Source organism: Ovis aries, chromosome 17 (genome assembly GCF_016772045.2).
Source record: "Ovis aries strain OAR_USU_Benz2616 breed Rambouillet chromosome 17, ARS-UI_Ramb_v3.0, whole genome shotgun sequence".
In the NCBI taxonomy this organism is placed as follows: domain Eukaryota; kingdom Metazoa; phylum Chordata; class Mammalia; order Artiodactyla; family Bovidae; genus Ovis; species Ovis aries.
In genome coordinates, this window is record NC_056070.1 from 52,468,910 (window position 1) to 52,496,406 (window position 27,497).

The 27,497-nt window shown below is 52.9% G+C and overlaps 1 protein-coding gene and 1 long non-coding RNA gene across 16 annotated transcripts in view; one reads left to right on the forward strand and one right to left on the reverse strand.

The window, feature by feature from the left end:
• The window catches only part of PITPNM2 (phosphatidylinositol transfer protein membrane associated 2), a 158,325-nt gene that overhangs the window by 35,490 nt on the left and 95,338 nt on the right, over positions 1 to 27,497 (forward strand). For 10 of the 15 annotated variants that reach the window (XM_027956432.3, XM_027956434.3, XM_027956435.3 and 7 more), the window contains exon 2: positions 3,809 to 3,897. The exons of 1 other annotated variant lie outside the window; for it this stretch is intronic. Coding sequence is in view for 3 of the 14 variants with exons in the window: in XM_027956436.3 (XP_027812237.1) it covers positions 3,884 to 3,897 (14 nt within the window). In the remaining 11 variants the exon portion in view is untranslated. Of the gene's footprint in view, positions 1 to 3,808; positions 3,898 to 6,920; positions 7,079 to 7,188; positions 7,403 to 27,497 lie in introns of those variants that run through there. 4 more of the 15 variants (XM_060401106.1, XM_060401114.1, XM_060401108.1 and 1 more) reach the window with 3 other exon arrangements.
• Positions 965 to 7,067, reverse strand: LOC132658041 (uncharacterized). Its single transcript, XR_009597008.1, has 2 exons — positions 6,640 to 7,067; positions 965 to 6,261 (listed from the first exon to the last, which is right to left on the reverse strand). It is a non-coding gene; the product is annotated as an uncharacterized LOC132658041 (long non-coding RNA).

Genomic DNA, 27,497 nt, shown 5'->3' on the forward strand with positions numbered 1-27,497 from the left:
TGGGTTTTTTTTTTCTTTCTTTTTTTCACCCTCTTGAAATTTTCCAAGTCATTGAAGAGGCATATTGAAGATTTAGATTTAAAACGGAAAGAAGAGGAGCTAATGTATAACATGATGACTACAATCGATAACACTGTAGTATTGTCTAAGGGAGATTTGCTAAAAAGAGTAGAACTTCAGGGTTCTCATCACAAAACAACAACAACAATAAAACCAACATGGTGATAGAATAATAAACTCAATGGTGAGAATCCTTTCACGGTCCATACGTCTATCAGATCATCATACTGCACGCTTTTTATTATTTTTTTAAATTGAAGTATGGTTGATTTACAATGTTGTCTTGGTTTCAGGTGTATAGCAAGATGATTCAGTTATACATATACATATATATTCTTTTTCAGATTCTTTTCCACTATAGATTTTTACAAGATATTGACTTTAGTTCCCCATGCTACATAGTAGGTGCTTGTTGTTTATCCCTTTTATATATAGTAGTGTGTGTATGCTGGGCTTCCCCTGGTAGCTCACCTGGTAAAGAATCTGCCTGCAATGCAGGAGACCCCGGTTTGATTCCTGGGTTGGGAAGAACCCCTGGAGAAAGGAACAGCTACCCACTCCAGTATTCTGGCTTGGAGAATTCCATGGAGGGAATTCCATGGGGACCCCAGCAGGCTACAGTCCACGGGATCGCAAAGAGTCGGACACGACTGAGCGACTTTCACTTTCAGTGTTTATATGCTAATCCCAAACTCCTACTCTGTGGCCCCCCACCTTTCCCATTTGGTAATCCTAAGCTTATTTCTATATCTGTGGGTCTATTTGGAAAGTTCATTTGTGTCATCTTTTTAGGTTCCACTTGTAAGCAATGTCATGATATTTGTCTTTCTCTGTCTGATTTACTTCACTTAGTATGATTATCTCTAGGTCTATCCATGTTGCTGCAAATGGCTTTATTTCATTCTTTTTATGGCTGTGCACTTGAAGTATATCATGATTTTATTTGTCAGTTATACTTCAATAACACTGGGGGAGGGAGCTCAAAGGAATAAAATGCCTTTGTTCCTGGTAAACAGCAACACACCGCACATCATTTAGTTCCAGAACTTCCCCCCATCCCCCCAAGACCACAGCTACAGGTGTGCACGGAACACATGTGCAGCAAGTCTCAGCCTGGAATCGTGTTCTCTTTTGATCCTTCATCCCCCTTAAGGGAGCAGGCTGGTTGGCTTTTAGCCTTTTGTGTGAGTGGTCATGGGAGGAAAGCCAAGTCCTCCCGCACCATCTTCCTACTCTTTTTCAGTGTGGTTTTGCCCCCCTGCCCCTAGAGCTCTGTTCCCCCAGGAGCTGCCTGGCTCTTTAAGTTGAGCCTGCATTCAATTTTTGAATTTTAAATGCATTCTTTTGTCAGAAAAATCATTTCCCCACCATGCACCCCTGTGTGAAGAGTGAGCATCCTTTCTCTCAGGCCCCCTCGGATCTTCTGCAGCGGATGGTAGGGGGAAGGGGATGTGTGAGTCACAGCTGACCTTCTCACATGGAAGAGGTGACATCCTGGGAGAGGTGCACACCGTGGAGGGGAGTCGCGCTGAAGCTGGCTTGCCTTTGACTAAACCTCTTGGCAGGTTTCCTGACGCCTCAAATGGGGAGATGGGCACAGATCTCCCAGAGGGGTTGGAGGTGTTGTGATGAAAGCTAAGAAGCAGAACAGAGGCGAAGTCCTGCAGAGGCAGGGCATGTATGCCAGGGCAAGCCAAGGGTTCTGATGGGATGGAGCCGGGGAGGTGGCGAAGTTAGTGTGTCCGGGAGGGGAACTGGCACCTGAGCCACCTGGGATGTTGCGTTAGTCAGGGGTTGCATATGTAAGTGCAGGGCAGAGAAGGAGCCTCAACCCCTGCGGGCCAGTCCCAAAGAGGAATTCACAGCATTTGCTGAGGCTTCCCCCAGAGGGAGCGTGGGACTGCAGTGGGGTGGGCGGCGTGTGAAAAGCCGATCTCTGTCGTTTGCAGCCACACCTCCCACCACTGTGCCGTCGCTGGTTATCTTTTCACCTCCCTAGTTTGCTTCTCTTCCTCCTCTGAACTCTCACCGTCTGTGCCCTCACTCTGCAGTGTATCACTTTCATTTTTCCGAGGCACCACGAAACCCCCCTCTTCTTTGATTTTTACCTCGGGTGTCCCTGGTTGCCCTGGTGCCTGGCCTCAGCCCCAGGAGTAGGGTTGCTCTGGAGTTGGGTTCCTGCAACAGTCAAGGCCTCTGCCTTCCCGTCATGGTCACTGGGAGGCCTCCTGGGCTGCTGCCTGCCTCCTGGGCACCACGCGTGGGAAGCACCAATGTCAGACAAACAAGAACGCGTCTTTGTAACCAGAAGTGGGGTCTGGCCGCTCGCAGCTCAAAAACCAGCAGAGAGGCCAGGTTGGTGGAAAGGAAATGGATGCCAGCAGATGGGGCTCTGGGGAGGCGGTACACCTGTCCGAAGGCTGACTTCCCCTCCCCCACCACGCTGCACCAACAATCAGAGGGCAAGAGCTTTTATAGACGGAGAGAGGGGGCTCCAGGCAGAAACAGCAGAGTCAGCTCTGATGCTCATCTTGAGATTGGTCTTCAGCAGTCTGACCAGCGGTCATCTTGGTTGTTTTAAGTATAGTTAATCGTCAGTTCCAGGATTGTCTCTGTCTCTTTGAGGCCAGTTCTCGGAATTGTGGCAGCTTGTGTCCTGGCTTGTGTCTGGTCATCGTGTAGTTAACTTCTTCCACTTAGTGGGGGTCTCTGTCTGCAAAACAGCTCCCAGGACATGGCTGGGAATGTTACCTAGAGCCCTTGAGGAGGAACTGAAGGTCCTTGACTATGTTTAATGACTAAACTATTATTATTTGGTCTCCTTTGACTGTTTCCCTTTGTTTCTGCATCTTCTCACTTCTCCGATTAAGCTTACTCTTTGGCTCAAGTTTTTCCACAGACAAAAGGCAGGCTGTGGGCATGGTTGTGGGGGGTGTGGCGGGCAACGGCCATAGAGGTGCTGCTCTGTTTCATGTTGAGCTGCACACATGGTTCAGGGGAGCATCTTGTGTCCTGGGGGGGAGCCCTGGGTTGGGTGGCAGCTTTCATGGTGCCTGCGCATGTTCTATGCTCTTGTAGGCTGACTGCACCCCGGGACTCCCTGGAAATCTGTTTCTCCACCTCTTTTCATTTTGTTGTGAGTGCTCATCTCTGGCCTCTGGTGGAGGTGGGCCTCCAGCCACATACTGCCCAAGTTCAGGGGCTTGATTAGAATGTGAGAGTCATCTGCATCTCCCCGAGAGGCTGACCATGACCCTGCCCCAGGCATCAAGATGCTGGCTAACTGCTGACGGAGAGCTGCGGGCTGTCATGTCCCGCCCCTCCGCATCCCCGTCTCCCACCTGCCTCCCCTCTGCAGCCTGAGGTCCCGAGGTCCCGAAGTCCCAAAGGTTGATGGGTGAAAAGCCTCAGGTTTGAGGCTGAGAGCACCACGCTGGGCTTCTGAAACAAGAATGCTTCCCATATGTGCTAGAGATGAGGGTTTGGGTTCCTCGAGCTGTCTTCCTAAGCAGAGGGAGTCATGGGTGGTGTCGGGCGGATCAGCCTCCAGGAACGCGTCCTGGAAGGAGTCCCTTTTGTCAGCTGAAGACTCCTTTAGCCAGGCATCCCACTCCCGTCCTCTGGTCACATCTGGATCTCTCTGGCATTACTCAGGATGAGGCCTGGCCACATGGATTTCCCAGTGGGCTCTGAACAATCAGAGTGACCAGGTGTCTCACCCCCTCGCCCTCTGGGCTTCTCCCTGCAGGATGCTGGCCAGGCTGTCCTGGTGCCTGATACCCTTCTGTGGGCCTCGAGAGTAGGACATCGGCACTGCCTTCCCATGCAGACCCACAGGTAAGGACTGCCCCGCCTCCCAGCTGTGGAGTTTGGGGGTGCAGGGGCTCAACTGCCGTTTCCTCTTCTGTAAATATCTGACTTTGTCTGAAATACATGCTGCTGCTGCTGCTGCTAAGTCGCTTCAGTTGTGTCCGACTCTGTGCGACCCCATAGATGGCTGCTGCTAAGTCGCTTCAGTCATGTCCGACTCTGTGCGACCCCATAGATGGCAGCCCACCAGGCTCCCCTGTCCCTGGGATTCTCCAGGCAAGAACACTGGAGTGGGTTGCCATTTCCTTCTCCAATGCATGAAAGTGAAAAGTGAAAGTGAAGTCGCTCAGTCGTGTCCGACTCCTAGCGACCCCATGGACTGCAGCCCACCAGGCTCCTCCATCCATGGGATTTTCCAGGCAAGAGTACTGGAGTGGGGTGCCGTTGCCTTCTCCGCTGATTCACATGGGGTAGATAATATTCATCGATCGTGCGTCTTGTAGAGATTGACTCCTCTTCACCTAGCAGGAAGGACTGATGTTCTGTCTGTGGTAGCTTTGGCTTCCCTGGGGCAGCCTGTGTTGCTCTCCTTTGTACAGGGCACCCAGGGGGTGCTTCTCTGCTCTTGGCTCCTTGGCTCAGCCTGGTCCTCCCCACCCCAGTCAAAGAGACAGGACCAGAGTTTTGGGGCTTCCAGGGTGAGCCTCCCAGGTGGTGCTAGTGGTAAAGAACCCGCCTACCAGTGCAGGAGACATAAGAGACATGGGTTCAATCCCTGGGTCAGGAAGATCCCCTGGAGGAGGACCTGGCAACTCACTCCAGTATTCTCGCCTAGAGGACCCTGTGGACAGAGGGGCCTGGCAGGCTACAGTCCATGGGGTCGCAAGGAGTCGTACACGACTGAAGCGTCTGAGCAGGCAGTCTGGGTGCTGGTTTGCCGTGTCTCACAAGTTGTGGTTGGCAACAGGGAAACAACAGTGTGAGTGTTTTCGGGTAGCCACCTCCCTGGAGGAAACGGAGGCCGGAGGCTGTGATGAGCTGGGATCCGCTATGGAGTCAGAGCCAGCAGCGCATCCCCCAGGGGCTGGCCCTTTCTCTCCTTCTGCCCTGAGTTCTCGCAGGAGCCCCCATGCTGGCTTCCGGTCCATCTCGTCCCGTTGCTGTCCTGAGTCTCAGGGCCCGGCCTCCCTCTGTCCCCTTTTTGTCACACCCAAGGCCTCTGGTGGGCAGAGCAGCTGAAGTGATGTTGCCTTTTCCTTTCCTGAACATCGATGAACCCTTCTCCCTGTGTGCTAATTGGCTGGTTTGAGCTTTGGGGCTCAGAGAGGGGACACTCCATTTGGGGAAACTAACCTGGAGGGAGAAGATGGGAGCACTGAAGTCTCTGGTTTCTGCTGTGTTGGCTGGGCTATGGGTTGTAAACGCACTGCCTCTGCTAAGCACACAGTAACTTGTGCAGAGGCCCTTGCCTGCCTGCGTGCTTAGTCATGTCCGACCCATTGGACTAGAGCCTGCCTGCCAGGCTCCTCCATCTATGGGATTTTTTTCAGGCAAGAATACTGACAATCCGTTTTACATGAGGCAGCTGAAGCTCAGAGAGGGCAAGTATCTGGCTCAAGGTCACACAGCTAGTCAGTGGTAAGCTTGGTAAAGGACCCCATGCACATGACGTGGTTTCCCAAACACAGCTGGGCTTCCCCATGGGCTGGGGGCCTGGCTCCAGGTAAGCCCCCTGCCCTCCCCACCACACCTCGCTTGGGCTTCCTCTGCTCCCTGGGCACACGGGGCCCAGCACACAAGGCCGCAGCCATGGGCCCACTCACTGCCGTGTTTCACCGTGGGCTGTCTCCTCTAATTGCTCACCCGTTTTTGTTGCTGTGAAAAGGCCTCCAAGTGCTAAGAAGGGAGAGTGCTGTGTTGTATTTTTGTGTGTGTGTGTGTTGTATTTTTTGTTCTGTTGCTTTGCGTGAATTTTCTCCAAGGTGTCTCAAATGGGCGTTTGGGGAAGGAGTTGACATGGGGACACGGGGCCCTCTCTGCCTCTCCGCAGCCACTCGCCCTCCTGCTGGCTGGGGGTGGGGGCCTGGTGAGCCCTCCTCGGCCCACACAGCCTGGCCTGAGCTCTGACATCAGCTCATGTCGGTTGGAGGGCTCCCACAGAGCCTTCGCTTCCTGTTTCCTCTTCTACAGGAAGGGGGTTCTTGTCCTTCCTGATGGCCTCGCACCGTTCCGTGGTGTTGCGGATGGTGGGCTTACAGCCTCCCCTCCTCTGCAGGTCCTCACTTAGAGCTCCTCGGGGCACTCCCTTGGTGGCCCAGTGGTTAACTCTCTGCCTTCCAGCGCAGGGGACGCAGGTTTGATCCCCGGTTCAGGAACTAAAATGCCACATGCCTCATGGCCAAAAAGAAACCAGAAAAAAAAAAAAAGAATAAGAAAAACAGAAGCAATATTGTAACAAATTCAGTAAACACTTTAAAAATGGTCCACATCAAAAACAATCTTTAAAAAAAAAGAACTCTTCAGCTTCTCTTGTTTACCCAGTGAACATTTACTGAGTACCCAGTGACAACTGGGTACCATCCCAGGTGCCCGAGACACAGCTGTGCAGTCTCCGCCCCTGTGGGGTTTCTGCCCTGGTGTTGGCCCAGTGCCCGCTCTGCCCTCTCACCTCTGTGCTTTGCATATGCTGTTCCAGCATCCTGAGTTTCCCCCTTCTGGGCTCTACCCTGGACCCCCCGGACAGTGGAGACAATCATGGTCACGCCTTACCTGCCTTTGAGCTCTTCTTGGGAGTTTGTGGCCTGGTCAGACGTGGAGACCACTGGACCCTGAATGGCAAGAGGCTGGGGGTGGTGTGAAGCAAGATGGCCCTTCTGAGAGGGAGACCAACTCCTCGTCTCCTCTGCAGGGGGCTGGAGGAGGAAAAGGCTTAAGGAGCAGGGTGTATTTTTAGAGAAGCTCCTTGCTCCAGAGGAACCCGGAGCCCTTCCTTCCAGGAGGTGGGGGTGGGGTGGAGGGCGGGCAGGGGGCAGCTGGAGTTGTCTTCTCAGCTCAGCCTGGCCGCATTCGCGTTCTACGTCCGCTGCCCTGACGCAGGAGCCGTCCACCCACAGGAGGTCTGCCTCTAAGAGGGGGGTCCCAGCGGCGAGAGCATCTGCTCTCAGCCCTGCCTCTCCCCAAAGCAGAGGACGTTTGCCGCCCTGAGCAGGTGAGCAGAGCTTCTAGCTCTTGGGGTGGGGGCTAGTTCTTGGAGTGGGGGCTCGGCCGGGGTCCCAGGGCCCAGGCTCGGAGTCGGTCACTTCCTTCCTGACTCCCCAGCTGGCGGGGAGGGGCACTTCCTGCCATTGTCGCCACTGCCCACCAAGGCCTCTGCAAGGTCACTACTGTCTCCTGGAGAGGAAGAGAGCTGATGACAAGGGCAGGGACCTCAGACCACAGCCCCAACTGACACACTGTTCGTCCACACCAGTCCGCACCACCGAGCTGGCCTCCCCGCCTCCCCTCCAGCCCCTGGGTGGAGGCTGAAGGAGGGGTAAGGTGTCTTTCTTTCATTTGTGGAAGCTGTACAACCCCCTCTGCACCCCAGCCCCACATGGGAGGCTTGGCTGACAGTTCCCGGGTTGTAGGTCTGCTGGGTCAATGAGGGAGGCCACGAGCATGCATGGAGGGGCGGGGTGGGGAGGGGCAACAAGAGCAAGGACTGGGGCTTGTCCCCCCACAGCGCTTAGGAATCAGCTGGGCAGGATCTGGTGTCCCCTCTATGTCCCTTCCTGACCTCCCATCCATATTCCCTTTTCTTTCTTTTGTTTAAACACTTGTTTATTTTGGCTGAGTTGGGTCCTAGTTGCTACACACAGGATCTTCGATCTTAGTTGCAGCATGCACACTCTTTAGTTGTGGCGTGTGGGATCCAGCTCCCCGACCAGGGATCGTACCCAGGCCCCACTGCATTGGGAGCTCAGAGTCCTAGTCACTGGACCACCAGGAAGTCCCCTATATTCCCTTTTCGCCTGGCCAGCCCTGCCCAGACTCGTGTAGAAAGTGGAGGGGGCTTCCACTGGAGCCTGACCCTCCCTTCTTTCCGCATTCTCTGGGGAACCTCCCCAGCCCACCACCCTGCCGGGAGCCTTGTCCTGCCGAAGTCCAGCCCTTCCACCTCCCATTTCATCCTCTCCTCAGGAGCCCCGGGCACCCATTCCCTGGGTTTGCCCTCTTGGCCTTGGTGACACACGTCTTCCCCAGAACATGCTTCACCTTCACCCATGGGGCAGGAGCTGCGCTTCTTGGGCCTTGTTTCTGGCCTCTGCTCCTGGTCACTTGTGGACTTTCACCCAGGCACCTTTCGGAGAGCCAGGCTCGAGGGCCCTGCACTTGAGCGCGCTGGGGTCGGCAGGGCAGGGTGGGGCGAGCAGCTGGCTCGGCTTCAGTGGTCGGGCTGGGGTGCCCCTGGAGCTCTATCCACAGGCTCTTGGTACTGCCGCCCCACTTCTGGCTGCCCTTTGCTCTCTCTTCCCCTGTGTCAGCCTTTCCCTGGTTCTTTCTTTTAAAACTAATGGATTATTTTTGGCTGCACTGGGTCTTCGTTGCTGTGTATGGGCTTTCTCTAGTTGCGGTGAGAAGGGACCACTCTCCCGCCCGGTGTGCGGGCTTCCCATCGAGATGGCCTCTGCTGTTGTAGCACACACGCTCGAGGGCGCTTGGGCTTTGGTAGCTGTGGCTTCCAGGCTCTAGAGCACAGGCTTAGCAGTTGTGGCACACGGACTTAGCTGCTCTGCAGCGTGTGGAGTCTTCCCGCACCAGGAATCAGACCCATGTCCCCCGCATTGGCAGGAGGATTAACTCCTGGGCCACCAGGGAAGTCCTCCCTGGTTCTAATGAAGAGCCAACTCCTTGAGTTTTCCTTCCTGTGCTTTCCCCTCGATGGGTGTCTCATGCACTAATGAGCTTTGTTTATAACCCTGTCTTGCCCAGCAAGGAAGCATCTGCTTATGAAATGACCCCCCCACACCTCCCAGGGACCAGACCAGGTCTGTGTCATTTCCTTGCTTTGTCCCTCCACATACTTCCTGAGCCTTGAACCTGCCTGAAATAATCACTTTGATTCTCTTAGACAGCATCCAGAGAGCTTGAGATTCTCAGAGGGACTCTGTCAAGCTGGAGGGTCATATAGCCTGAGACCGTTTTTCTTAGTAGCATGTCCAGACCACCACAAATGATCAAAACCTATTCACTCAACATGTATTTAGTGAGTAGCTGCTTTTCTGGGAGCTGGGTATAAAGGCGTGATAAAACTTAAAACTCTGGCCCTTCTGGGCTTATAGTCTAGCAGCGGGGTAGACATACAATATACAAATATGCAGTAAACTATATAAGTACATCAAATGGTCATCACAGCTAAATAAACAGGGGAAGAGAAGGCCTCTCCAGTCAAGGACATTTAAGCAAAAGCCTAGAGGAGGTGAGGGAGAGAGCTGGGCGGTTATCCCAGGCAGAGACAGCCTGTGCAAAGGCACTGAGGCAGGAGATTGTCCAGGGTGCTCAAGAAACCTGAGTGAGGGAGTGAGGGAAGGAGAGGGAGGCTGGAGAAATACGAGAGCCCGAATCCAGCAGGGCCTTGAAATCCTGTCTGGACTTTTACCTTGATTAAGTAAGGTATGATACCACTCCAGAGTTTGATCAGAGAAGGGCCAGGATCCAACCTGTGCTTTAAAAGGATGGTTTCTGGCTACTGTGTTGAGAACAGACTGGATGGGGTGAAGAAAGGAAGCAGGGAGACCAGTGGGGAGACGCACGCAAAGGTGAGATGTCAGGTGCTAGGCCAGGGTGGCAGCAGTGGCAGGGATAAGAGAGTTGGGCTCTGGGTATGTTTCAAAGGTAGAGCTGGAACAAATCGCGGAGGAATGAGGTGATCCTCATTGTGTGCACTTTCTTCTTTTTAAAAAATATATATTTACTTATTTGGCTGCACTGGATCTTAGCTGCGGCACACCGGGGATCTTTGATCTTTGTGGCAGCCTGCGGGATCTTTAGTTGTGGCATGCAGACTCTTAGTTGCCACATGTGGGATCTACTTCCTGACCAGGGGTCAAACCTGGGCCCTCTGCATTGTGAGTGCAGAGTCTTCGCAACCTAGTCTGGAAAGTTGCTGTGTGGGCTTTTAAAAGCCAGGTTCGCATGGATTTGAAAGGATCCAAGAGATCGTCTGGGCTTCCCAGGTGGCTCAGCGATAAAGAATCTACCTGCCAGTGCAGGAGATGCAGGAGGCTCAGGTTCGATCTCTGGGTCAGGAAGATCCCCTGGAAGGAAATGGCAACCCACTCCAGTATTCTTGCCTGGAGAATCCCATGGACAAAGGAGCCTGGGGGGGCTTCAGTTCCTGGGGTCTCAAAGAGTTGGACGTGACTTACCGACCGAGCACGTAAGAAGACATCATCTAGGGCAACCTTTTCACTTAACCTACAGAGCCAAGACTGGGCTTCTGACCCCGAGCCCACAGTGTCTGTAGCTGAACCAGTGGTGGCTCTGGAAGGAGACCTGCGGAGGTGTGAGGTTCCCAGGGAAGAGGGCCCCTGACACTGCAGCCGAGCATGGGGGCCTGGCAGACTTACTGGCTGGCAGGAACCTGGAGTGTCAGCTGATGATTCCAGATGCTCTGGGTCTCTAGTGGCTCTCTCTAGGCCCGCATTTTGATCTCAGTTGGGCTGAAGTCTTGGTGGTCATGTCTGAACTCTTGGGCAGATCAGAGGCAATGCTCTTACGCATTTTTTTTTTTAGTTGGAGTGTATTTGCTTCACAATGCTGTGTTAGTTTATGCTGCACAGCAAAGTGAATCAGCTGTACCTCTACATAGATCCCCTCCTTTTTGGATTTCCTTCCCCTTTAGCTCACCACGGAGCCCTGAGCAGAGTTCCCTTGTGCTATTCAGGATGTTCTCATTAGTTACCTGTTTTATGCATTGTAGTGTACGTATGTCAATCCCAGTCTCCCAGTTCATCCCACCCAGTCTTCCCCCCGATGTCCATATGCTTGTTCTCTATGTCTCTGGCTGTATTTCTGCTTTGCAAATAAGTTCATCTGTACCATTTTTATAGATTTCACATATGTGGGTTAATAGGTGGTATTAGCTTTTCTCTTTCTCTGTGCATGTTTTTGAAGATTTTATTGAGCTAGTACTAAGGTGACAGCCCAGAGACAAGGTGTCCTTGCTCTGGAGGAGCTAACAGTTTGAGGAGACAGACGGGTGGACCGAGCATGCCCCCTTGATCATGGATAATCAGGCTCAGGTGTGAGGCACGTGCAGGAGCTGTCCAGGCCTGGGCTCTCTGTCCCAGGGTGGACTCTATGAACAGCCACCACAGTCACCAGATACCTCGGGGAACACGAGTCAGAGCCTCCTGCACGCTTGGTGGTCTACTTAAATCCACAGTTCATCCCTTATAAGAAACGGAGCAAGGAGGGTAGGTGGGGGCTGGGATCTCACTGCCTACAGCTGTGTCACCCATCACAAGCTGCGCTTAAAGTACGGGGATCCCGGTGCAACCCCTGGCAGGCAACCTTTCACCTGGCAGCCACAGGTGGTCCCAGGACATGAGAGCGTGGCGCCCAGACATGGGAGATGGAGCTGGATCACTGAAGTGGGGCTTGAGCCTCAGTGGCCTGGTCTCATGCCTACCCCGGTCCTTTTGTTGGAGTTTTTCTTGGGAGCTGGAAGAAGTGTGCGTGTGTGCTATGCTCAATCGCTTCAGCCATGTCCGACTCTTTGTGACTCCATGGACTATAGCCTGCCAGACTCCTCTGTCCGTAGGATTCTCTAGGCAAGAATACTGAAGTGGGTTGCCATGCCCTCCTCCAGGGGATCTTCCCAACCCAGGGACCAAAGCCTCGTCTCTGAAGTCTACTGCATTGGCAGGTGGGTTCTTTACCACTAGTGCCACCTGGGAAGTGAGGGGATGGCAACAAACAAACAAAACCCAGACAGACTCCCGCCAGGGCACTAGCCATTTAGTCCTTGCTTGCCCTGGGCTGCAGCACTTGGAGAGGGCAGAGGGGAACCCTTCCTAGCCTCCCTGGGGCAGTTCTCAGGATGGGACCCATTCTCCAGGACAATCAAGGTTGAGTGCCGTGCTCAGGGTGCGCCTGCGTCTGTGATAGGTTTCGGTATCTCCGACTCCTCAGTTTCCCGGAGGAGAGGGAGTCTGTTGGCTGGTTCCTGAAGCGTGCTTTCCAGGAGGGGGGTTCCCAGATGAGAGGAGCTGCCTTAAGTCAGGTGATCATTCGAGTAACACAAATTAAGCACCTTCTGTGTGCCTGAGCTGTTCCGTGTGCTGAAGGTGAAAATAGAGCAGAGCTGTGCTTCGAGAGGCTCGGAAGGAGAGCCACGCCTCCTCCCTTAGTCGGTCGGTCACTCCTTCCCTTTGGTTCTCGTGCGAGTTATAAATACTCTGGGGAAGTGTGTTGCCCTTACTCCCTGGTACCTCCCTGTGCACAGGCTTATCCATTGGACCCAAGAAGCAGGCCGGGGCAACAGGATGAGATGGGGCGGCGGTGGGGAGCTGAGCTGACGTCCCAGCAGGAGGACTCCTCCTCCAACGTCACAGACCGCCCCAGGGCCAGCCCCATGCCCGTGACTCACGCTTTACTCCCATCGCAAGGGGACTTCTGAGGTCAGGAGTGTGTTTTCTTGAACCTTTAAAGCATCTTGCAAGAATGGCCTAGATTTGAAAACACTAACCAGAGGAAAGAGAGCCCATGAGACAGGCAGTGTAGGGACGTCCCCGGTGGTCCAGTGGCTAAGATTCTGAGCTCTCAATGCAGGGGGCCTGGGTTCCATCCCTGGTCAGGCATCTAGATTCCACAGACCACAACTAGGCATTCACATGCACAGCCAAATAAATAAATGTTAAAAAAGAAGGGGGCAGTGTAGAGTACCTTGCCCAGTGCCTGGCCCTGTGGGTGCTCAGTGAATCAGCGTTCCTATCCCTCAGCCTCTGGCAACCACTCATCTGGTTTCCACCTCTGTGGATTTGCCTATTCTGGACAGTTCGTGTAAATGGAATCCTACAATATGTGGCCTTTGGTGACTGGCTGCTTTCACTCACTGTGATGTTTTCAAGGCTCACGCACATGGTAACCTAAATCGTACTTCATTCCTTTTTATCTCAGGATAACATTCAGTTGTGTGGATGGTTACATGTATCCATTCATCAGTTTGATAGGCATTTGCATTCTCCCCACTGTTTCCTTTTCAGCTGAGCTTCACAACCTGCGGGATCTTAGTTCCCCAACCAGGGATTGAATCCCTGTCCCCCTGCTCAGTGGAAGCTCAGTCTTAACTGCTGGACTACCAGGGAATTCCCCCCACTATCGGATTACCGTGAATAAGGCTGCTCTGAACATTCATGTATACATTTTAAAAAAATATTTCATGCATATTTTTTATAATATTTATTTTTATTTATTTGGCCTCACTGGGTCTTAGCTGCTGCATGCAGGATCTTTAGTTTCAGTAAATGAACTCTTAGTTGCAGCATGTGGGAGCTAGACCCCTGACCCAGGATTGAGCCCAGGCCCCCAGCTTTGGGAATGAGGAGTCTTAGCCACTGGACCACCAGGGAAATCCCCCGTGTATATGTTTCTGTGTGGACCTACATTTCATTTCCCTTGAGTACATCCCTAGGAGGGAAACTGCTGGGTTATGTGAAAACTCTCATATTTAACATTTTGAGGATCTGCCAGACTTTTCCAAGGCGACTGTCCCATTTTTCAGTACGCACTGTTTTATAATGATGGTCATGCAGAATTGTGTAGAGTGGCAGTTAATGCAGGGTCCAGAGCCAAGCTACCTGGGTTTAGAATCTGGCTGGGGGACTTTGGAAAGGTCCCTTCACCTTTCTCAGCCTCAGTTTCCTTGTCCATAAAATGGGGACAAGATTAGTGCTCACTACAGGTTGTCGTGGGGATTAAATGAGAATGTCTATAAAGTGCTTGGTAGGGGCTGTATCTAGTTTTTGCTGTTGTAAGTATTTCCGCCCCCACCCCCCAGACTGCAGGCACTGGGCACAAAGTAGGTACCCTGTCCATGATATTTTACAGCCTGGGTCCCCAACCTCCTGGATCTAATGCCTGATAATCTGAGGTGGTACTGATGTAATGATAACAGAAATAAAGTGCAGGAATAAATGTAATGCACTTGAATCATCCCCACACCATCCCCTCCCCCCAGCCCCGGTCCATGGAAACACTGTCTTCCATGAAATCAGTCCCTGGTGCCAAAAAGGCTGGGAACCACTGTTTTAAAGGATGCAGAATTTGCTTCTGGGGTACCCCATGTTTTGGTGCTTTTGATTCTTATGATTACTCCTGGGAAAGCCCCCTAGACTGTCACTGTCTTGCACCCTGGGAGCTCCCTTCACTTGGAGGGTCTGACAGGGATCTGTGACGTTAGGGGTGGCTTCAATTCCAAAAAGCATTTTGACCTTAGACCCAGGAACACAGGGAGCATTTGGAGCCGGGCCTCCAGAATCGGGAGCGGTTTGGGTCACTCAGACCCAGCAGTGCTGGGGAGCCGAGACCCAAGCCCATGAAGTGGCCCCCTGCTCCTCGGCAGCCCGGTTCCTGCTCTGAGGTCAGCCTCTGGGAAGGAAGTGGCAGCCCTGGTAGGAGCCCCGTGGAGAGTCAGCCCAGTGATGGAACGTGTCCTTGGAGCCCTGCACTGCAGATGTGGCCCGGAGTCCCCAGGGCCTCGACAGCCCCCAGGCACAGAGACGGGCCTGCTCCCTCAGCCGGGGGTGGCCCTGCTGTCGGTGCCCTGGCAGAGCAGCAGCTCATCAACCTGGCAGCACTGGGTGTTCTCCAAGCGCTAGGAGAGCCTGGCAGCCTGTGTGCTGCCCAGATGGGGAGGAAGAGTCAGAGAGCACCCGGGCTTATCATTCACCTCGATTACTGAAGGGAGTCCAGTCCTTAGGAAAACAATTGGAGGGAGGTGAGAAAAAATGACAGCTCTGGGTGAGAGGAAGGAGGAAATTGGTTCACTCTCTTACCTGGCAGATGTTTACTGTGCCAGGCAGTGGGTCACAGGGAGGGAGGAGAGTGTGCCATCTGGGATCAGACACAAGTCAGAGCAAATAGTGCATCAGTAGAGGAAGGCACAGAGTGCAGCCAGACCAGAGAGAAGGCAGCAGCCAACTGCCTGATAGGGAAAATTTCATAGAAAGGGGGGGCATTTCCATTGGGTTTTGAAGGATGCATAGGAGTTGGACAGGAGCAAAGTGGGGAAGGCACAGGGAATAGCACGAGCTGATGCCTTTAGGACTCAAAGTGTGTGGCATTTTGGGTGGTGGGGTGGGGGAAATCCCAGGTGGCAAAAGTGCAGGGTCAAGGGTGGTGAAATGGAAAGGGACTGGACCCTGTAAAAGTCCAGCTGACACACACATCAAGGACCTCCTAGCAGGGAAGGAAGAAAGCAGCTGAGAAGCCTTATCTACAAAGTTGAGGCCAACCTCATTATAAACCCAGCTCAGTCACCAACTACAGTGTAGTCTTGAGAAGATTGAGGGGTTCAGCTTCCCAAAGGCCTCATGTCATCATCTGTGAAATGGACAGGTTGAATCTACCTGGCCCAGGGACCAGGATTAAATGGAAACTGTGGCACAGTCTGTGGTCACTTCACAACTGGAGGTTCTTTCCCTGCTTGTGGGGAGGTGCTCCTGCATCCAGGGCTCCCCTGAAGAGACCAAGGATGGGCTGGGGCTCGTGGGAGGGATGGGTGGACGGGGAGTCAGATGTAAGTCAGGACCAGGGTAGCTAGAGATTCAGGTGTCAGGGATCTGCCCAGAGGTCCTGTCATAGGAAGCCAGGCTGCATGAGGTCAGAAAGCTCCTCCCTGTTGGGAGCAGTGACAGGTCAGAGAACACTGCAGGGCACAGCCACAGCTACAAGGATGTGAGTGAGCCTCCTGAATCCCATGTGTTCAAAAGCCCTTCAGATCTGTGATTGGGTCCATCTCACCACCCTTGACTCACCACTTCTGACACTTGGGACTTCCCCATACCCCAGACTTTGAGTACCAAACGCACTGGCTCATGCCTTTCCCACTTCTCCCCCTGGCAAACTCCTATGCATCCTTCAAAGCCCAACCAAAATCCCCCCTTTGCATGAAACCATCCCCACCAAGTAGCCAGCTGCTTCTCTTGGCTCCTGCTGCACTCTGTGCCTTTTTTCTTTTTAATTTTATTTTTTTGGCTGCACCAGGCAGCATGCAGAGTCTTGACCAGTTCCCCAACCAGGGATGCAACCTGTACCCCCTGCAGTGGAAGCTCAGATCTTAACCACGGGACCACCAGGGAAGTCCCTGAGCCTCCCTCTATAGATGTCTGTCCCCCATCCCAGATGGAGCATACTCCTTCCAGGATGCTGAAGCTGGGGGAGCAGGAGCCACCCACTGGTTCCCCTAACATCTCAGCTTCTTCCCTGACCCGCTAGGTTGTCTTTGAGTCGTCCTCCTTTCCAGGAGGTGGGAAGAGGCCAGGTCAACAGGAGACCACGTGCACATTTCCACGGCGAGCCCCGCACCTGCGTCCAGGTGCAAGAGGCCAGGCGGGGGGCCATCTCCCTGCATTCTTGGTGTGCAGGTGACCTGCTTTTTGTGCGTGTGTACCAGCTCTGACTCTCCGTTCTAACTCTGAGCTGATTAACATTCTGACGTCCATCAAGAGGCCGTGTCACCTTTGGTCTTCCCGCAGCCCGGCAGCTGTGATGTATCATTTTGGACTTGTCCCACCGCGTCACTACAGAGGGCCACGGCCAGCGGGAAGAGAGGGATTATGTTGTTCCCTTCTGGCTTCAGCCGCCTCTCCAGTCCCTTCCAGCTGTTCCCCGTTACCCACGGCCAAGCGGCAGATGCAGAGTGATGGGGGAAGGGGTGGGGGGGCGAGGTCAGCCAGGAGCTGGAGACCTGTCCATCATCTTCACGTGAATGTCTTCAAGGCTATTTCTGGCCTTGCCATTATCCCCACGGCTTCGGGATAAATATAGACACGGATTGAAAAGCCCCAGTGGCAGGCAGGCAGGCAAACGAGGCAGGCAGCGCTGGAGAGTGTGCGGACTGGGTGCTTGGCTATAAATAAGTCTGCTGGAACACCTCCCCAGCCACGCTGTGCCATGCGGAAAGACATCTCGCCGGCTCCCTCGCAAAGCACACTTGTGCCTGGGGGGGCCGGGTGGCAGAGGGGTGGCGGGAAGGGAAGGTCTGTGGGAGGAGAGCAGGGAGGAACTGGTCTGTGGGAACCTTGCATGGCTGGGTGGGGCTGCCAGAGGTAGTTCCCACTTAGCCTTGCTAGGAGCTGATAAAGGGGACCAGCCGCCCCCCCAGCCCCAGGCAAGAGTCCTGGAACAGTCACATGTTGTGCCCCAAATGGCAGCCCCCGGCCAGCATCTCCAGCCCCCTGGCTTCCCCAGGCCAGTCCTGTTGTAAGTGTGGCCAGTAGACAAGGACGTGTTCTGGGTGGTTCTGGACTCGGGCCTGTGGGGTGCTTGCTCTGCTTTCTCAAGCGGCCGTCTCTCTCCTTCTTCTGCTTCCTCCCAGCTGCCTCCTCCTGAAAAGATCCCAGGTTTGTTTATCTTCTGGTTTCCTAGTCCTCAGTGCTCACCCAAAGCCGGTCGCCTAGTGACCCCCCGCTCCGTTGAGGCTAGAGTCGCAGGGGGCAGGAGTCCGGTGGTTCCCTGGCCCCTCACCCCTCACCCCCTTCTTGGGCCCACCTTTCTCCACCTGCCCCCTCCCCAGCTCTGACCGCCCCCTCCTAGGCAGTATCAGGTACCTGGGCTGGTGCTGAGCAAGGACCAGGACACGCGCCCGGGAGACAGTTTTCATGGAAAAGGATAGGAGTCAATGAGCTGGCGAGAATCCTGGGACATCCCCATGAACAAAGTATCCTTACTATGCAGTCACCAGTCGTGGGAAGTGGTTCCCATGAGCCTGGTCCCCTCTGCAGCCTCAGTGAACAAAGACCCCTTGCATTCAGGGGACCATGCGCTCAGGCCCAGTGCAAGGATAGGATGGTTATTAACACTGTGAACATCGCCCCTGCGGAGGGGGAGTGGACAGCCCTGCCTGTCCTTTGGATGAGGGGTCGGTACCCCTGCCCCACAGTCATTGCAGCTGCTTCAGGGCTTCGAGGACAAAGGGAGCCACAGGGCCACGTCGGCGCCTCGAGTGGGCGGCACATGTGTGGACCCGTCATTCGGCCCCAAGGGATGAATCGTGTGCCGTCCCCACTCTCAGGAGCTCACTGGCCACCAGAAGGGACTGGAGTCAGCGGGCAGTTATGGTGCCCACGTTATGAGCCTGAGGGAATGGGGTGGGGGAACTGCTTCTGGGGCACCGAACCCATGGAGGAAGGGCACCAACACGTGGGCTGGACTTCTTGGAACGCCGGGAGGTGGTAGAGGGCCTTCCTGGAAGAGGAAACAGTTTGTGCAAAGGCACAGAGGCTGGAGGAGGTGCTGCGGCGTCTGGCCGGTAGCACAGGCTGAGCCCAGGGAAGGAGCCAGGCCAGTGAGGATGGGGGCAGGTCTTGTGGGCTGGTTAAGGAGCATGGATGCTGGCTTGAAAGCCTAGGGAGAGTGTTGAGAGGCTCAGTCCTCTCACCCTCTGATGTATTAGAAAAGGCTTCATCCGACTCCATGGGGATGACAGGTCGGAGGTGGGGAGGAGGGGGCAGGCTGATGGCAGCATCATGATGTCTTGCACTGCTGAGTACCTGAAAGATTTGTTGTTGTTGTTGCTTTTAACGGAACCTGTGAAATCCAGGATGTACACATGTGGGTGCGTGCCTGAGAAAGTTGGGTTTCTAAAGATGATGGGGCTGTGCTTGGAGCCATCCATTGGTTCTGACTTGCTCAGGTCCCCTTATCCCTGGAGGGGTGACTTTGTCCAGCAAGTATGGCCGCTGCCAGTAGCCTGGGTCTGGAGCCGAGATAACTGCTTCCCTGGAGGCTTAGTCCGTGACCCCGGCTTTCCTCTCCAGGTTCCGACCCCGAATCAGCCGGCTGTAAAAGGATGTTGATTGGTGACTCCCAGTACCCCCGCTCCCGCCTGCCACGTTCCCCTCCTCACCCCAGTGCTGACTCTGTGCTGAGTTCCAGCGCCCTGAAAAAGCAGTGACTTAGAAAGTGCCATGTGATGGAAAGATAAACATGATTGCTCCAGTAAACCATAGAACCCAGAAGTTACTCCAGTCTTGTCTTTATGTATTTATAAATGTATTTATGATTCTGCTGGTGTCGATTGATAAACAGGCGAAAAGGGAGATTGTGCGGCCTTGATCTTGCCTTGGGGGAATGCTGTGGTCTTTGCTAAGAACTGTGTGAGTCAAAAGTCAGACACTGTCCTGAAATCCCAGCCTTCACGGATTGAGAAGGTCAGAGTCAGGAGCTTCCTGAAAGTCATGCAAGTCCAAGTCCTCATTTCTCGGATAGGAAATAAAGCAAAACCATTTCTCTGCTCAATACTTCCAACACCAAATGTGTGGGTTTTCCACACCAAGCAATTTTCCAATTCTCTGTGGGCAACATGTGAGTGTCCTACAGTCAATTCAATTCTGACATTAACTTCCCAGGGTTAGTGAAGACTTTTTGAGTTAAGGGCTTAGTCCCACAAAATTGCTTCCCCCCACCCCCACTTCAGATGCTAATCACAAATAGTGGGTCCCAGGTTACCTACTTCTGACTTGGCTACAAATGGGGGTTCCTACCCTCCCCCACTTCAGGTTCAATGATTTGCTGGAAGTTCACAGAACTCGGGACGTTTACTTAGACTTGCTGGTTTATAGGGCTTCCCTGGTAGCTCAGATGGTAAGGAATCTGCCTCCAATGCAAGAGACCTGGGTTTGGTCTCTGGGTCAGGAAGATTCCTTGGAAAAGGAAGTGGCAACCCACTCCACTGTTCTTCCCTGGGAAATCCCATGGACAGAGAAGCCTCGTGTGCTACAGTCCATGGGGTTGCAAAGAGTTGGACATGACTGAACAACAACAATGTGTGGTGTGCAGGATCTTAGTTCCCTGGCCAGGGATCGACCCCATGCCTCCTGCAATGGAAGCCCGGAGTCTGAACCTCTGTACCTCCAGGGAAGTCTCTCTGTGGGTTTTTGTTTTTTTTTTTCCACAAAAGCCTTTTCAGATTATAATTCACATCCTATACAATTCACTCGTTTAAACCGTATAGTTCAGTGGTTTTTAGTATATTCTCGGAGTTGTACAGCCATCTCAGTTTGGCAACATTTTCATCCCTCCAAAAATGAACCCTTTGACATTCCCCCCGTCCCGTCGCTTCCTAAACCCCCAGCCCCTGGGCAGCCACTAGACTGCTTTCCCTCTCTCTGGATTTTGCCTCTTCTGGACATTCCGTATAAATGGAAAGCGACAGCCCGTGGCCTTTTGCACCAGGCCGCCTTCACCCAGCATGCCGTCTTCAAGCTGATTCATGTTGTAGTCTGTGTCGGCACTTCATTCCTTTTCCTGGCTGAACCGCGTGTGTTATTGACGACATTTTGTTCTCCTCTCGTCGGTTGAGTGCATTTTTAAAGAGTGACATTTTTTCCATCTCAAACACAGCTCTGAGCTACTGAGAGGGTCAGGGGACAGTTGCAGAGGATGCAAGCAGCAGGAAAGGCAGCTTCCAAGAGGGGCTCCCGGGAGTGGGGTGAGGACGTTCTTTCTCTGAGAGGCCCCTTGAGTGGGAGAAGGGAGAGTTGTGAGGGGCCCGGAGGGAGAGGGTCCTTTCGGGATTTCCTGCCAGTCTTTCTTTTCTCTTTCCGTGAGATGGACAGATGAGGAGAGCGCCAGGCCTCGGCAGACAAGAGGCCTTGTTCCAAGGCTGGAATCCTGAGCTGCATGTGTCCCAAGGCCCCGCTTTGAGATTGACATCTAAGGCCTCCAGGAGCCTCAAGGCAGATCCAAGGGGACTCAGATGAGAGCCAGCCTGATTGAGTCCAACCCAGGGATTAGAAGAGGGCAGTTACACATTAGTTTAATCTTGTTCTAATGGTCTTGTCTTCTCAAACAAAGTGACCAGTAATCCTGTTTATGGCTGCGTGTGGCGCTGCCTTCTGGGGCACAGAATCTGCTATTCAAAGGAACCGCACTTCTCAGCTCTCCGGGGGCCACACCTGAGCCACCCCTGGTTCTTGGGGGCGGACGGAGGCTGCAGTCAGGGTTATAGGGAAGATTCTGAAGCCTTCAGGAACTTCCCTGGTGGTCCAGTGGTTAAGACTTCGAGCACTCAATACAGGGGCCCTGGGTCCAGTCCCTGGTCAGGGAACTAGACCTCACACGCTGCAACTAAGAGTTCACATGCCACAACTAAAGATCCTGCATGCCACAACTAAGACCTGGCACAAATGCAAAGAAAAAAAATCTTTTAAAAAAAGATTCTGCAGCCTTCATGTGAGGCCTCACCCACCCCAGACTGTCAATGTAAAACACTGGCTCAGGGGTTTCTCTGCTGAGCTGTCTTACTTGCAAGGGCCCCTCAAGTTCCAGAACCAAACAGGAGGGCTAGGAGGCAAAGAGAAACAGCTCCTGCGTTGACTGGCCCTGGAAGTCAGGCGTCCACAGGCGGCTTTGTCCACTTTATTTAATATGAGCCCCGGCATCAGTCCTGCAAGGCGGGGGTGATGAAAGAGGACTCATCAGGGTAGGAGGGCCTCCCAGCTTGCAGGTAGACTGAGGCAGCTCTTACTCTCCAAGGTGCCATCTTCTTTTGGCGATGGGGTGGCCCAGAGACGAGAGCTGATCTTCATAGGAACTGCAGGCCAGTTATAGATGGGGTCTCCAGCACAATGTGCGGAGGTGGCTTTCTGGGTTTGACAGCCGGGCTCCCGTAGGCTCTGGATGGTGGGAGGAAGGTATCTGAATCAGAGGGTGGCTGGCCAGGGCATTACAATGTCAACGTCTTAAAAACCATCAGCCAAGCTGACCCTTACGTGTGTTTTGCATTTGGGTCTTAGACACACAGTTATGCTGCCTTCTATCTCCCCAACCCCTGGCCCACCCCCAGCTACCCTCCCCACCCCCATCCCCACCACACAGTAAAGAATCACTAGTATCAGGAACCACTGACCTATCGTGGAGAAGTTAGATGGATAGATTTAATAACTCCCCCCCGCACCCCCCCCCCCCCCCCCCCCCCCCCCCGCCGTTGGCTTCCCTGGTGGCTCAGACAGTAAAGAATCTGCCTGCAATGCTGGAGGCCCAGGTTTGATCCCTGGGTCAGGAAAATTCCCCTGGAGAAGGGAATGGCAACCCGCTCCAGTATTCTTCCCTGGAGGATCCCATGGGCAGAGGAACCTGGGGGGCTACAGTCCATGGGGTCACAAAGAGACGGACAAGACTGAGCCAGCGTCACTTTCACTCCCCAACCCCCCGTCTATGGTGGTGGGAACGACGCAGGAGAACATTGATCAGCCTCGCTCGGGTTTTACTGGAAGACAGAGGGCAGCTCTTGTAGCTGGGAGCGTGGGAGTAGCCGTAAGTCATGTGTCCCACGAGGCTGCCACATATCAACCTGGGGGCTTCTGAAAGCCTGTCTCCTAAGGAAGAGGCTGCAGGATGTTGATCCTGCTGTGAAGCCAGGCACCTGGGAGAGAGGAAACACTCCTTGCTGTTTCTGCGAGGTCAGCGGAGGCCTGCCAGTGAGCGGGTGACCGCGTGAGCAGCCTAACTCCTCTGCTTACCCTGGGTGCTCCAGCCACATCCTCACTACCTAGCCTCCAACTTGTCCTTGGCTCCAAGGAAGCAGGCAGGTGGGCCTGCAGGAACCTCATAGTCTGACGTTCATGAAATTAATGAACATGCTGCTGAACGTGAACAGCTGCTGATGTTTAGTGGGAGTGTGCCCTGGACCAGGCCGTGTGCCGGATGCTCCTCTCATGTCACCTTATGTCATTTTTGCCATACTCCCAGTGTTAGCGCTGATATAAACCTTATTCTTACAGATGAGGAAATGCCAAGAGACGAGGTAACTTGGCTGGGCATTGCTGGCCTGGCTTTTGACTCCTTTTGGAGGCCTATCTGCCCAGTTTGTGGTCACTGGGAGCTAGATGGGCAGGACAGAATGCCGGCTGGGTCTGTAACTCCTGGTGGGATTTGAAGCAATTACCTTCTCGGAGCTTTCTTTTGTACATCTGTAAAGTGGAGATAGAAATACCTGTAAAGTGGGGATAGGAAAGAATCTGCGTGTGAGGCAGACTCCTAACCACTGCCTCATATGGGAGTCCCTGCACGAGGTGTTTTGCTGAGAGTGAGGTATAGATGTCCCACATCTTTTCTGAGTATGGGAGGAAAATTCGTGTTTTCTCTTCATCTTCCCCTTCCCTCAGCCCAGCTTTACAGACCACCCGAGATGAAGACCTGTTCCCTTTTTTGGGGGGGATCAGTCTGCAAAGAGTCAGTCCTGGAACCCAGAAGGGAGCCGAAGGCAGCCGGATGGACTCCCCAGGAAGGGATTCTAGGCTGGCAGTGAGTGGGAAGGCCCCCTTGGGAAGCAGGCAGGGCAGGCGGGAGGCCATTGGAAGAAGGCAGGGAGGGTAAAGGCTAGGCAGCCAGGCCGGGCACGGTCCATCTCCTCTGACAGTGCCCATCTGGCTGGTGGGAAGAGGCACTTACAGCCTCTACCAGGGATGTCGTTGTTGTTGGCACCCCGACAGACTGATGTCCCCTGGCCAGTTGCAAGAGAGCATTTGGGACCAACAGCTTGATTTCTAGTGCCCAGCGGGGTTGGAGTTTTACAACTTTGAACTTCTCCAGATTTGCATAAAGGGACCATCAGTTCAGTTCAGTTCAGTTGCTCAGTCATGTCCGACTCTTTGTGACCCCATGAATCGCAGCACGCCAGGCCTCCCTCTGCATCACCAACTCCCGGAGTTCACTCAGACTCAAGTCCATCGAGTCCGTGATGCCATCCAGCCATCTCATCCTCTGTCATCCCCTTCTCCTCTTGCCCCCAATCCTTCCCAGCATCAGAGTCTTTTCCAATGAGTCAACTCTTTGCATGAGGTGGCCAAAGTACTGGAGTTTCAGCTTTAGCATCATTCCTTCCAAAGAAATCCCAGGGTTGATCTCCTTCAGAATGGACTGGTTGGATCTCCTTGCAGTCCAAGGGACTCTCAAGAGTCTTCTCCAACACCACAGTTCAAAAGCATCAATTCTTTGGCGCTCAGCCTTCTTCACAGTCCAATAGATGTCCCCTAAACAATGCCTCACTAAGTTCTTGTGGCTGCCGTGTCTTGAAGGACCTGTCCATTCCCTTCTCATTCTCCATAAAAAGCAAGATGACTTTATGTGGTTCATGGTGAGAGAACTCTGTGTTCCACTTAGTTTGATCTGCTCAGTAGGTACTAGGGGTCTTGTTGAATCTATCTGTGCTTTTATTTATTGATTTATTTATTCTTATTGAAGTATAGTTGATTTACAGTATTATATTAGATTCATAGTGAGTCAGTATTTTTGCAGACTATACTCCATTATCCGTTGTTACAAGATAATGGCTTATACATGCTTTTAAAGAGCTTTGTTGTACATCTTTCATTGTTTAGTTATCTATAATTCATTCGTTCAATGGAGCTTTTTTAAAATGTTCTTTTAAAACTTTTTATAGAAGTGTAACAATGCTACAAAAAGTGTATAGACATTAGGTGTCCTGCTGATAACTTTGTACGGACAGACCATGCAGACTGGTCGATAGGATGTCAGCTGTCCCCAGAAGCATTTTAAAATGCTCACTTTGGCTGCCCTGTGGAGTAGAAGCAGGGAGACCAGTTAGAAGTTCTATATTGCAGTACCCTAAGAGAGTTGTTAATGAAGATGGGAGGTATCACAGGGCAGCGGTCCCTAGCCTTTTTGGCACCAGGGACCAATTTTGTGGAAGACAGTTTTTCCATGGACCGAGGCAAGGTTGGGGGGTAGAGTTGCAGGATGATTCGAGTGCATTACATTTATTGTGTCCTTTATTTCTATTAGTGTTACGCTGTGATATATAATGAAATAATTATACAACTCACCATAATACAGAATCAGTGGGAGCCCTGAGCTTGTTTTCCTGTAACTAGAGCGGCTATAAATACAAATGAAGCTTAGCCTACCACTCACCTCCTGCTGTGTGGCCTGGTTCCTAACAGGCCGTGGACCCTTACTGGGCTGTGTCCCTGGGGTTGGGGACCCCTGGCATAGAGGGAAGTGAATCACCTTCAAGAATGAGTTGGAAGCCAGGCACATAGAATCACCTACCAGTGTGCAGGGCCCTCTGTGTCTGGCCACTGAGAGGGTTAGGGTTTTCAGGGGTCCCCTGGGTCTCTGAGCTGCTGGGGAGGCATCACAAGGCGGAGCTGGGCGCTGAGCTGTTCCTCCCCTCCCCCTGCCCAGCCCGGGTGCTGAGGGAGTTAATTGCACACAGGGGTGCTGATCCGTGCAGACGGGCTGAGCGAAATGAAGCACAAAGATCTTGGGCCTGGCCTTGGAGACCTTTGAGAGGAACCAGGCGGGTCCCGCTGAGCTGTGGGCTTCCCCAAGGGGCCTGTTCTAAGACCTTTCCCTCCAACTTCTGGAAACTCACGTAGCCCGGATGTCAGAGCTGCGGAAACTGTCTGGGTCTCTGCCTCTGCTTTTTTGGACTCCCCCTCCTTTGCTTCCTTCTCTCCTTCCTCCCTCCCTTCCTCCGTTCACACTTCTCAAGATATACTATCATGGACCTAGAGATGATCATACTAAGTGAAGTAAGTCAGAAGAGAAAGATGAGTACCATGTGATATGGCTTATATGCGGAATCTAAAAACACGTTGATAAGAATGAACTTATGTACAAAACAGAAACAGATTTAGAGAAGAAAGCTATAGTTACCAGGGTGGGAGGGTTAGGGAGAGGGAAAGTTAGGGATTGAGACTGACATGTGCACACTGCTGTATTTTAAATGATAACCAATAAGGACCTACTGTAAGAAAAAAAAAAGTTAAATAAAAAAAAGAGGCACTGTGGAACAGTGAGGACCAGCTCAAGCCCTGGGGCCACATGACCAGGGTTTGACTTCGACTCCAGACCTGGAGCAAGTAAGTGACTAACCTGTCTGTGCTCCAGTTACCTCATCTGCAAAATGGGGACAAAATGATTCAATCAGTTAAATCGAATACAGTGTACAATAAGCCTACAAGCGCCATCCTCTGCCTTCCGGGTCACTGACCCCGGCTAGCCTGGGTAGTGATTAGCCATGTGTGTCCTTATTTGAATTTTCTGGGAGCATTCCCCCTGGACCCTGTTTGAAGGAACGTGCCTGCATGTTTGGGAGTTTATAATTAGAATCGTTACCATTTGTTGACCTTTGGCCACGTCCCAGCCCTATACCAACACTCACATACATCATCTCACATTGCCCTCAAAGAAGTCTATTTTCATCCCCATTTCCCCATTTTTTTTCTGAACTTTTTATTTTGTATTGAGGTATAGCCAATGAACAATGTTGTGATAGTTTCAGGTGGACAGCAAGGAGACTCAGCCATGCATATACATGTCTGCATTCTCCCCCAACCCCCCTCCCCTCCAGGCTGCCACATCACAGTGAGCAGAGTTCCCTGTGCCGCACAGTAGGTCCTTGTTGGTTATCCATTTTAAATACAGCAGTGTGTGCATGTCCATCCCAAACTCTCTAAGTATCCTTCCTCCCTCCCCCGACCCCGCCCAGCAGCTATAAATTCGTTTTCTAAGTCCATCCCTTTTTTTTTTTTTTTTTTTTTTTAATTTTTGGCCGCACCATGCAGCATGTGGAATCTTCGTTCCCCCGACCAGGGATTGAACCTGTGCCCCCTCCGTTGGCAGCATGGAGTCTTAACCACTGGACCACCAGGGACGTCCCCATCCCCACTTTATAAAAAAAGGAAACTGAGGCTCAGAGGGATGAAGGAACTTGCCGAGGCCCTCTGGCTGGTAGTGCTAGGGCCAGGAGCTGACAGCCCTCCCGTGAGCTGCTTCTCTCCCTCCAGGGACAGTGTGTTGGTGCCAGCCCGCCATGGATGCTGAGGGCTGTTGGGTTCCCATTCTCGCTCAAGGCACCCTGCCTGGTCCCTGGAACCTTCCCTGTATCTGGCTACAGGATGGTCCAGAGAGGACCTCTCTATAGAAACCTAAGTAAGCTTAGGAATCAAATCATGTATATCTGGGGAAATGCATTCCTGGCAGAGGGCACAGCATGTCCAAAGGCCCTGGGACATCTTTCAGGGAGGGTATCTCCTGGCTCTTCTTAGCCTCTGCCTACCTTCTGGCCTCTGATAGGCCATCAGGGACACGGAATCCTGTCTTGGTGACGCTGGCTGACACAAGGAGCCTTTCTCTGAAGGTCCCTGGCATTTCTACCTGACTGGAGGGGCCTGTGAGCTCCCCGGCTGTACTTCAGGAATTGAGGTCTGGCTCGCAGCAGGCCACAGAGGGTGCCGACTTGGTCACTGTGGAGTTGTTAGGCCCTTCTGTATTTTTTTTTAATTTATTAAAAAAAAATTATTTGTCTGTGTCGGGTCTTAGTTGCGGCATGCGGGATGTAGTTCGCTGACCAGGGATTGAACATGGACCCCCCCTGCATTGAGAGTACGGAA